Below are 12,287 nucleotides of genomic sequence, written 5' to 3' on the forward strand. Positions count from 1 at the left end.
TTTCCCCCCCCCCCCCCCCTTCCTACAGTTTCCACACCTTTACAGGCAGCTCAGCCTCTCCCTCCTGTAATTCAGCTGAAATAATTCAGGACTTCAGGCCATGCTGAGAGGAACCCTTTAATGTACTGAAGTGGGTCATCCCTTATTCTATAATATCTCTCTCTCTTCCTCTCTCTCTACTTTCGGGAACCTCTCTGACCAGATGGGCCAAATTATAAAAATAACACCTCTCCTGGTGGAAGCGTCAACACTGCTTGTTTCGGTCGCTGCAATAGTACCACCAACTGACTGCTTTACTACTAGCATGCTAGCATTCCAGTGCTATTTAAAGAGCTGCCAGCTTTTAGCTCAATGAAGGTGAGACCCAAGCAAAGACTGTTAAATCTTCATAATAAATGTCAAGGCAGCGTGTTGTTTGTGTTGTACCTCCGTCATTGTCCTTGCCGTCACTGCAGGCCGTCTCCATTGATGTGTCACAACCTGCTCCCCGCCAGCCCAGCTGACAAACGCAGTACCAGCCATTATTACCCAGCGTGCATCTGCCGTTGCCATTGCACAGACCAGGACAGCCCTCTGTGCACACAAAAGCAAAGCATACACATTACAGAGGGCACTTTTCACCAAAACAAACATTACGCTATAACAGACAAGACGTTGCAAAGCCTAGTTACCAGACGAAAAAGTCAAAATGAAGGGTTGTGGGTCAAAAGAGTGCTTCAGTAATAACAGTGATAACTTCAGGTGATTAACTGATACACCTTTATAAGCCATTATATCCTATAGAGGCAGACTCATACTGCAGAGCTCCTCCAGATCAATACATTCTCATTAGTGCTGTACAATAGATGCAGAACTCAGCTCTAAAGAGAAAGAGAGAGAGCAAGAAAAAAAGAGGCAAGACAAAGATACACAAGAAAGGTAAAGGCAAAATCTAACCTGGAAAAAAAACAACAATTACCTCAACTAGATAAACAGCAATATGGACAATCACAGTGTTTCTTGGGTAATATACAACTAACAACCTTAGCTTTAGATAGTAGACTAGTCTTAAATGTGGAAACCATAAGCGCCAGATACAACACAAACCATATTCTGTTTTATTCCAATAATGTGAATGTCATGACACATTTGAAAATAGGATTTCACAGGGCTGCGCTTGAGCAGGGAGGTTAATGCTGACAGGATGTAGATAGCACAGGTGGCACACGGTCCTACAGACATGGTACACTCCATACGACAGCGTAAAATATCTATCATTGTCATCTGTTTTCTCCTCCCCTCACTGCCACTTATCAGCTACCTGTCCAATTCCATTTCCTAAGATGAAAACATACACGAAAGATGAGAAACCCTGAGCCATCGAATGTAAAATCCTGACATGCTTTTCACAAGCCAAGAGCCGCTCTCCAAGATGTCTGAGCTGACCTATTTTGTCAGTGACAGTTAGCACAGCCACTGCTCGAACATCATAGAGACTAAAGGAAGGGAGAAAGAGAGTGGGGAGTTTGTATAGAGAAAGAAAGGTGGTGGATGCCTGATAAGAAAGAAATCCGAGATGCCTCTAAAAGCCATGATCATTTCTAAGGATGGCTCAATGGGGAATGGCATGCAGTGTTTTCATCTAGGCTTTGTGCATCATGATGATGCTATGCTCAATGTTCCAAGACAGCTGTGCTTCAATAACTGATATATGTTAGCACATTTAGCAGCATCTGACACAAGAAAAAAAAAGCCTACACCTACATGGAGAATCCATCAAGAAAGTGGGCTGTAATGTTGACTTACATAATTATATAGCTGCACAGATCAGCACAATGTCATGTAAATATAAGAAAGAGCAATGGAGCTGTAGTATAGTGGTTAGAGCACATGCTCTGGCACGGTGAGCTATGATACTCTTGGGTAAAGAATCCCAAATAGCAATTTTGATGACTTGCATGATACGGTCTAAACAAGCTTTTGAAATAGACCACCATCCTGCAGATTTTAAGTTCTAATCCCAGTTAAACACACCAGAACCAGTTAATCAAGGTCAATATGCTTGCTCGAAAGTTCCAGGCAGGTGTACTGAATCGAGCTGAAGCTAAACTCTTCAAGCAAAAGCATGTCCCACTCTGCACAGTTGGGTGTCTTTTTTGCAGGACCTACACTTCCTTGATGCTTTGGACTTCTCATTGGAGTACTACTAAAAAGTCTACACAATGCTATGTCAACAAAGTGTGCACTTTGGATTTAGACCTTTGGATGATCTCATTTCTTGTCTTTTCTCTAATGTCAACGGAAGTTGCAAAAAAGCAGATCACAAAACACAAGGTTGTACTTGCATTCACAGCCTCCAGCTGACCTCACATCGGTGTAAGGTCGATCTTTTTGTGCTCCAAGGCAGGCAGTGACAGTTATATGCTTTGCTAAAAAGCAAAGGATGAGCCTGACCAGTAGACAGCAGGTTCCTCCTTAAACACCCAAACAGACAAACAGCTGCACAGTCTGCAGTGGCGAGACGTCTGAACGGTCTGTTCTGAATGCTTATTAAAGAGCTAAATAAATAAAGATCTGTACTCTGCTGGCAGCAGTTCAGCTTAATTGGCAGCCCTTTCAGAGAGAGGCCCCTGTGGAGCGCACCCGCGCATCAGGCTGAAACAGCTCTGGAGGGCCACAAACCGCCTCGCGCGACCCCTGCAGTTCACGCTAGCCGCACAGCCTCTCTATGCGGGGAGAAAGGGAGGGAAGCGGTGGGCTCACAGAGCAAGAAAACCAGAGACATTAAAGGAAAAAACAAGGAGCAGGTAGGGGGTGTGGGCGGCTCGGGGCCCTGGCATCACCGGTGCATAGCATGCTTTAATTAGAGAGGCTGCCGCTTCAACACCTCTCAGAACCCCAAGCCCTCCTCCCGAACCCCCTCTGCTGTGCTACACAGCTGCACTGAACATCCATTATTCACGGCGCCGGTTGGCAAGGTCCGTGACCCTCCACCAGCCCTCCCTCCTTGGATCCTGTGGGCCATCCATCCCCTTGAGTTCCACAGCAGGGATACGGCGGCTAAGGAGACGCTCCGGCTCTCGTGCCGCCCACTCAGCAGGCACGAAGGTGCTAAGTGGCGAGGTGGCAGAGCTGCGTATTGGATATAGTGGAACAACAGCAGCATGATGCGGAGAGGACTGTGGTTAGTGTGGCATGAAGCTTGGGCTGAATGAAATAGAAGCGCAACCCTTTCAGGATGAGCGTTATGAAGGATGGGCTAATGGAAATATGATGGATGACAGAACATGAGAGAGGAAGAAAAGATAGGACAGGAGGAGTGCCATACCTTTCACTACCTTATCCAGATAGTGAGCTTTAGAGGGAGATAAAAGACAAGGACATATAAGGGAGGTTTTGAACAGTGCTGCTTCCATGACAAGACACAGACCTGAATAGTATTACAATTGATTATAACTGGAAATTCTAAAACGGATGCATAGTGCATATATATGGCTTTATGAAGGATAGCTGATAATGCATAATAAATATTTTCAGAATGTATTACATGCAGACTTTTTGGAAAATGTCACCATTATAATTTGTAAACAAATTGCATAAGTATTTTTATATATACAGTATATAAAAGTACATCCTTCAGGTTTAAGACTGTGTAATGATGTCAAAAGCTTATAAAGAAAGAGCATGTCACTGATGAGATGACCACATTCTAATGCAAACAGCAGTGGAGAGGCAACACGTCATCTGTCAAACATTCTGTACATTACATCATGGACCGTCACACTTACCGCCTTTAATGGCACACGCTTTATGAGAATATATGATCCTTGCTGTTGGGATGCTATGTCTCACTATGGTACATGTATGAAGAACATCAATAATGCATCAAGAAAATATTAAAAGACGGAATGCTAGTTCACTGGCCCCAGAAAAATAAATAAATAAATAACAACACTCCTGCATTTCTGGTTTTACTGATCTGGAAAGTTCACAAGATCAAAATAGAAACTGTTTTCTTTGCTTTGTTCACCTCTGGTGTTTTATGAGAAGCTGTTTTCTGAGGAGTCTTTTCTTTTTGGGGCCACTGACTAATAAACTCAGAGACAAAATCAATTGTTACAGCTGGGAAAAAAATGCAGTATCAGATTAGACTATGTAAGTTCCTTTAACAGAGCAGATATGTCAAAGAGTAGAACAGAGAGACACAATGATGTTGAGACAGAAGCACTGGTTAAGGCAGTCTCACAGAACAGACTGTTTATTGGCTCATTCATATTCTTTAGTTGAGATGGAAAACAAAAGTCAAGCACTTAATGTGATTTACTCATGTTCCAAGAACACCATTCCAACCAACCAATCAAATTTTAGAGTTACGGTTAAGATGGTGTTAGGTGCAACACTGCTATCAACCAAATTAATGCTCTGTGAATTAAGGGGTAGGTTAGGGTTAGATAGCACTTTCAACAAATAAGGTACAAAATTGGGTCTGAAACTCTTAAAATGGTTTTTACATACTTTAAAGTATTTAACTTTTCTTTCTCAACAAATGGTCATTGAAGGGAGGTGCTTAACCTTAATTCTTTGCAACCTGTTACCAAAATTTAGTTTTTTTAAATAAACATCTAAAGAAATCCAAATCATTTATGATAGCTTAACAAGGTAACATGCTCGACTATAATTTTTGTAAACACTGATAAAAAAGAATGATTTTATGTGTATACAACTAGATATATTTCATGCTATCGGTACATTTTGGGACCATCAGGGGCATGTATTTATGTGAACCATTTTGTCTCCAAATAGTTAATACAAGGTAAACAGTTAGGGAGAACTGCTGGTCACTGTTGTGCATGTTAAATAAGAACATAATGTTTGGCTTAGCTTCATTAGGGGCTCAATAATCCTCGCCAACCCATATTTCCATTACGAAACTACCCAAAAAGGTGTTGTGTTCAACAGTCTTCCTGCTCTGGAGGTGACGGGGAAAGAATCCATCTGCTGTTTTGTCGTCTACTGTCTAGTAGTTTTCTGTTAACACTTCAATATCTTAAAATCTGACCGAGGCACAACCTAATACACCTGGCTCAACTGGACGGGTTGCCTCAATGAAGTAAACCTAAGCTGCTTTATTCATATTGAAATATTTTCGGTTAACATTTAGAAAAATTAGTTTTCAATTTAAAAAATGTAAGATTTCACAGCAAAAAGACTTGAAAAGGGATACTTTTACAATTATTCTAAAAGGCCTTTTACTTAATAAAAAGTGTAAACTATCAGACAACAGAAGGTATCTGTACACAATAGATGCAAAAAATGCTAATAATTTAGAGGCCTTGAAATTTGCATATCAAATATGATACAGTAGGGTTAATAAATGTAATTATTTATTGAACCATGTATTTAATAAGAGCAACAAATCATTTGAGAGAGTGTGTGACAGAGATTTTATCATACAGCATCTTTACTATTAGTAAAATCACTGTCTCTCATTTCTTTTTAGTTCAAATAAAACTAAATTAAAGCCGAAATGTATAACAATTTCCTTACCAAACAAAACTGCAAAAATAATGAATGTTTTAATGTTTTCACAGTTTAATTTCCTAACGTAAAGAATGTCTTTCCAGTGACTGCTCTGCTTGTGCAATGCAAATGTTTGTGTTTAAAATGAACTAATCGAAAGGAACGACAGAGAGAATAAGAAAGGAGGGAAATGACGAGTAGAAATGAAAAGACATGTTAGCACATTCCCACATTAAAATGCATGAAGACAAGCCTCATATCCTTCAGCAAACCTGTTCATGCTATGCCGAGTTGCACAAATTCAATTACGCATGCTTCTCTCACACCTCCTCGCCTTCCCCTTGCCCCCGTCACGACCCCACCCTCATCCGACACACATAAACGAGCGCATCCGTCTTCCGTCGGTGCTTACCTATAGTGCAGTGTTCTCCGTTCCATCCCGGGCTGCATTCACACTTCCCGTCTTTGCAGGTCCCGTGCTCTCTGCAGCGTGGGTGACAAGCCCGTTGTTCGCACCCGGCACCCATCCAGCCCTCGTCGCAGCGACAGCTGCCCGCCACACAGATGCCATGTCCACCACAGTCGGCTGCGCACAGCTCTGTGGAACACGAGGAGAGAAGGGGTGTTACCGAATAGTTGTTGGGACAGGGGGTAAAGAGAAAGCAAATCCAGGAGTTATTGTCAGTGATGGGACGGCCACGCTCCACTACCTTGTCTGATGGGCACTGAAAAGAAATTCCTGCACCTCATAAAGGGGGCAATCCCCTTTGGACAATACAAATCTAATAAGACCATTACAAAGCAGGGGTTCGGGGATTGTGGGATGTTTAACAGGGTAGATTTTCTGCTGTGTCTCTTCCACCTTTTGTGTGGAGGGGAGTAGGCAAAAACGGAAGAAAGAAAAAAGAAGAAAGTAAAGTCAAAGAACAAAATCCAATTTTGACTTCCCACAGAGATGGAGACGCACGCTGGATTATTTAAGTCGGTTTTACTGCATACGTAATGAGGTGAAAGCTGAGGCAGCATGGCACAAAATGCTTTTCTATAAAAGAAAGATCTGCGAGACAATAATTGAAAGTTAGTTCACAAATTAAATCTAGCACATGAGATTTAAAAAATAAAATCGTCTCCATGGGCTTTGGGAAGGTTTGGCTGTGTGAACCAATAGTGCCAATTAATTCACTTAACACTTTGTCAAGTGAGTTTTTAATTCTGACATAATTAAAAACTTCTAGAAACATTAAAAGGATAAAGGTGTGGCATAAAGCACAACACATCAAGTGAAATGATAATTTTGGAAAGCTGACAGGACTAGACGTTAGACTTCATCTACAATTATTTTAAACAGCAATTTTTTATCATCCATGCAGCTTTTATGATAAGATGACATGGAATATTAGTACTTACACCAGAGAACAGTATAAAATAGACTATTGAAGGCAAAAAAGGTGATTGATAGTGAGAGACTTTAAAAATGGTCATCAGTTACAGGACTTATACACATTTTTTAGTTACACTTTGGTTTAGGGGCCAATTCTCGCTATTAACTAGTTGCTTATTAGTGTGCATATTACTAGCATATTGGCTGTTTATCATTACTTATAAAGCACATATTAATGCATTATTCTGCATGACCATATTTTAGATCCCTTAACCCTACCTCATACCTAAACTTACTGACTATTAATAAGCAGCAAATTAAGGGTTTATTGAGGCAAAGTCTTGGTTAATAGTTAGTTAATAGTGAGAATTGGACCCAAACTGAAGTGTGAACTTTTTTTTTTTTTTTTTGGTAGATATGAATGAATGAATGAATGAACACAGCTAAATATGACGTTTTGGTCCTTACAATTAGTTAATTTAATCCAATTTTATTTGTATATGTGTGTGTGTAAAATAAAATGTGTGTGTGTGTTTGTATTCAGTTATATCAAAATTATTGCAGCGTATACTTTTGTTGGGGAATACAATGCAATATCTCGATATATAAAAAGAAACATCTGCACATATGCTATGCATGAAGTACTCTAACATACTAAAAAAATAAGTGCTGTCTTCAAAACACAGAATAGTGATTATGTGCCTAATTTGTCAAATCTATGCAGAAGGGAGTCAGAAAGAAGGTTGCCTATAGGCCATTAATGAGTCAATTATGTTCATGTTTTGTCATTGTTACAAATTAAACAGTGTTAAGTTAGTCTTTTCAGGCACAAACCATAACATGGCATTACCAGATTTAAAAGCTTGAAGGAAAAAAAAAAAGAATCCTTCCCTCATGCTAATTACACCATTGGGTCGTTGTTAAATTATGTAAATGCCCTTAATTTCACATGCAACATTTCAATTAGAGGCATCCTAATGGCATTTCATTCAGAGCTGCTTAAAGTTGTCAAGGAGACAAACAGTTGCTCATTTCCTCTGGTTCTTGCTCTCCTTTATTGTCCCTCTCTCAATTGGCTTAGTATTTTTCCCCTCGCTCTATCGCATACACAAACAACTCGCTTGATTATACGAATATCGTTTTCTCATAACAGTGTTCCTTGAAGCAATTCTCATAAAGGTAACACAGCAACCAAATGACAGGATGACACCATCTGCGAATCGTTCCCACAATGCTTCACCGCAGGGCAAAGACGCTACTAACGTTGTACAATAATTGGGTAACTCCTGCTTGCGTCCTTTTATGGAGGAGGAGAACTAATTGATGCAGATCTTGATTGTTTGCAACAGCTCATTTCAGAATGTGGTGGAGCTGCCCGGCTGCCCACATACTAGAGCTGAAAGCTTTCTTATTCAATTACCAACACTGACCAAGAGAGCTGAGACCAAAAGAAGGACAAAAGGGGGAGAGACAGAGAGAGGGAGGAATGGATTTTCATCTTAGGAGTGGCTTTATTTCCATTTAGTTAATTTCCATTTTACCCCCCAGATTTGTTAGAACCATTACTTTTGTAGAAAAACTTTATTTTACCAAAGCTTGCATTTTTCACAGTTTATCAGTAACAATACATTAAATGTTTGTCAGTGTTAAATGGTTGCCAGAAAGAGGTAAATATTTTATTTTATTTTATAAATGCTCATATTTTTCACAGTTTATCAGTAACACATGAAATGTTTGTCAGTGTTAAATGGTTATGTACTGTGTTCTATTTTATTTTATTTTAAAGCTCACATTTTTCACAGTTTATCAGTAACAATACATGAAATGTTTGTCAGTGTTAAATGGTTGCCAGTTGTTTGCAAAAGAGGTAAATATTTTATTTTATTTTATTAATGCTCATATTTTTCACAGTTTATCAGTAACACATGAAATGTTTTTCAGTGTTAAATGGTTGCCAGACGTTTACCAAAAGAGGTAAATATTTTATTTTATTTATTCTATTATATCAATTCTCATATTTTTCACAGTTTAGAAGTAACAATACATGCAATGTTTGTCAGTGTTAAACGGTTGCCAGATGTTTGCCAAAGGAGGTAAATATACTGTTTTTTATTTTATTTTATTTTATTTTGTTTCATTTTATTTTATTAAAGCTTACATTTTTCAGTTTATCAGTAACAATACATGCAATGTTTGTCAGTGTTAAATGGTTGCCAGATGTTTGCCAATGGAGGTAAATATACTTCAATATTTTATTTTTATGTATTTTTTTTTTATCAAAGCTCACATTTTTCACAGTTTATCAGTAACAATACATGAAATGTTTGTCAGTGTTAAATGGTTGCCAGATGTTTGCCAATGGAGGTAAATATACTTAAATATTTTATTTTATTTTATTTTCTGTCTTTTTAAATGTTATTTAAACCTTGTGTTAAAATAAAGTCAAATTAAACGAAGTTAAAGTAAAATAATACAATTAAATAATTTACCAAAGCATATTTATTTTTTCATACATATTTTTCCACAGTGTATTGATAACAATACATGTGTTCTGGGTGTTTTTCTAGTGCGGTTGCAATTCAGATAGGTGAGTTAAAGCAGAGCAGGCAGAGGAGAGTAATAATTTAGTCATGCTGCATCTTTTGCTTGAGAAGCCAGGCTTTAAATGGCTATTTCCAGCAAAGCCAACGGATTACCTAATAGGTCAGTCTGTCTGCTTGGCATTAAAGTGAAATTCATATTTGCAGATAGTTGTGTTTCAAAAGTTAGCTGAAGCAAAATCCCCATTAGTTCTCTCCTAAAGCTTTGTGGTGTTTACAATAGCAGTGACCAAAATAACGATATTGCATCACTGCTTTGAGCACTTCTGGAGGGATATCAATAATAAATGTCCTTGCTTCTAAAATGGTTTAGAAAAAAAACTTTTGGTTTTCTCCCTTGTGTTACAGGAAGGGAGAAAAAAAAAAAACACAACCCAAAAATAATAAGTAAAAAAAACCAAAACTGTTTTCAACTCTTATTATTTATTTAGTAAGCAAGCACATAATGATAATAACTTTGGATCAAACACTCAAATTTTATAACTAAAAACAAGATTATAAAAAAGTTATTAATTGAAATAAAATATAATCATAACAACAATATTAATGGATAACCAAATTAATAATAATTTAACTAAAATTAAAATGAACACTGAAAACATAAAAGTACAAACATTCTCAATCTTAATAAAACAAACAAACAAAACAATAGTATATAAATAATACTAAAATAACACTAATTGGTGCACATGTATATTTAATGAAAATAATTAAATATAATTCTACAATTCCTTGTTGTAATTTAGTGAAACTGACAAATTAATAAATAATATATATAGACATATCTTATCCAACACTAAAGAACCAAATTTCAGACGCACCTGAATTAATATTTAATGTTATTATCATTTTTAATTGGTATTTTTTATATTAAATTTGAATTATCTCATGAAATTAGTTATGATAAAATGTAGAGCTGAAGGATTGTTGCATTGAAGATAACATATTTTGACTTGTGTAACATTTTTAGTCATAATAAAAAAAATTGTAAGTGTGTCCAAACTTCTGACCTTCAATATATACGTATTTTTAAAATACAAATGTTGAACATTACTTTTGTAAGCAAAATGTTTAGGTGTATCTCCTGGTTTCAAACAACTGTACAGGTGTCTTTCACATGAATAAAACCACAAGTGTGAGACTCGTGTCTACAGTTAGAAGTCAACGGTGTACCATCTTGAGTGAAAATCAAAGCACACTATCCACAGGTTGCTACTTAACAGAATCTGGCTCTCGTTGTCTGCCATGAAATGCCAAACCACTTTTTCTGCATCAAACGCTGCTGTTTCACCCCCACCTCCTAATGGAGGTCTAACTAGCGTGACCGAAACAGCTGAAATGTGGAAAAATCTCAGTGAAAAGGTGGTCAGGCATGACCAGAAGAGGGGACTAAATTGTTCTTAAACCATGAAGAATTTGACCAAGCTGCCTATTCTTGATGAGAAAAAAAAGAAAGGAAATGGCACTGTGCTGACTTTATCAACCAAGTTTGCTTAATTCCGAAGGAAAGAATGTCTTTGAAGTGTTCAGAAATTTTACATTTGAGTTTAACCTTCCTGTTATAGGCAAAAGTCTGAATGTTTACTGAAGTGCTTTGCATGCATTGTTTTCGTAGAATTTTCTCAATCACACAAGCTGAGAACATTGAGGTAAATTAGGTGGAGCATGAAATTACACCCTGACACCTGTAGTCACCGCTGTCATGGCAACAGGTGGCGTGGAGATTAGCAAAGATCAGCTGCATCAGGGTTCATTTAGAGGGTTTATGAGATTTTAACATAAATCAGTTCATGCACAGGCACGCATAAATATGTGATGAACCGCTCACACAGAGAGATTCAAAAACACAGGTGTACGATTTGCCCTTCAGATTAGTGTGATGCTAACACTGTACCACATACTGTGCTCTGAGACACGGATATGCAATATGATCAGATCAAGCAGGTATTTGTACAGGATGAGATACTTATATGATTAGTAATTGTCATGGGTCATAAATACGCAATATTTCTTTTCAATATGGAAATTGCTCTGTGAAAATGTTGCGTGCTATACTGAAAATATTCATGATAATTTTGTTCACATTTATATTTTATATAAGACCGATGTTTTAATAGTATTTCTGATTAACTGGTATCAATTAATTTATGTTAAGCTTTGTTTTAATTAATTTGTTTAAAAGTTTTCTTACTTCAGTGTCTGTAGATATTGCTTACTGCTGTAAATGTAGGTAAAAGTCAACTTGAATTGTCGTTACGAACTATTTTACTTACATAATTTAATGTCAAAAAGGAATTCAAAAAGGGAAAAAAAGTAGCATGGACCTTTTAATGTGGATTTTATCCATTGACAATTGGGTAATAAACTAAACTAAACTAAACTAAGCTAAGCTAAGCTAAGTTAGGCTAAGCTAAGCTAAACTAAACTAAACACAAAGTGAAGCAAAACAAAAACAAAAACACAAAAAACAACAAAACAAAAAACAAAAACATTAGATGAAAAACTTAAAGGGGTCATATGATGCGATTTCAATTTTTCCTTTCTCTTTTCTCTTTTACAAGCTCTTGGTGCATAAAGAAGATCTGTAAAGTTGCAAAGACTAAAGTCTCAAATCCAAAGAGATATTCTTTATAAAAGTTAAGAGTCAGCCACACCTACCTAAAACGGCTCGTTCTAACACGCCCCCACATATCTACCTCACTATGTGGGAAGATTTGCATAACGCCACCCAAATGTTCACGCAAAGAAAGAAGGCATAACTTTTATTCTCGCTGTAGTATTGTTGTTGCCACCGCCATGTCGTGAAG

The 12,287-nt window shown here is 37.4% G+C and overlaps 1 protein-coding gene across 1 annotated transcript in view; it reads right to left on the reverse strand.

Moving 5' to 3' along the window:
* The window catches only part of LOC107670431 (teneurin-4-like), a 232,390-nt gene that overhangs the window by 72,926 nt on the left and 147,177 nt on the right, over window positions 1-12,287 (reverse strand). The window contains 2 exon segments of the mRNA XM_016463037.1: window positions 427-573; window positions 5,912-6,097. Coding sequence (XP_016318523.1) covers window positions 427-573; window positions 5,912-6,097 — 333 coding nt within the window.

This window comes from Sinocyclocheilus anshuiensis, unplaced genomic scaffold, assembly GCF_001515605.1.
Source record: "Sinocyclocheilus anshuiensis isolate Anshui unplaced genomic scaffold, SAMN03320099.WGS_v1.1 scaffold513, whole genome shotgun sequence".
Classification (NCBI taxonomy): Eukaryota; Metazoa; Chordata; class Actinopteri; order Cypriniformes; family Cyprinidae; genus Sinocyclocheilus; species Sinocyclocheilus anshuiensis.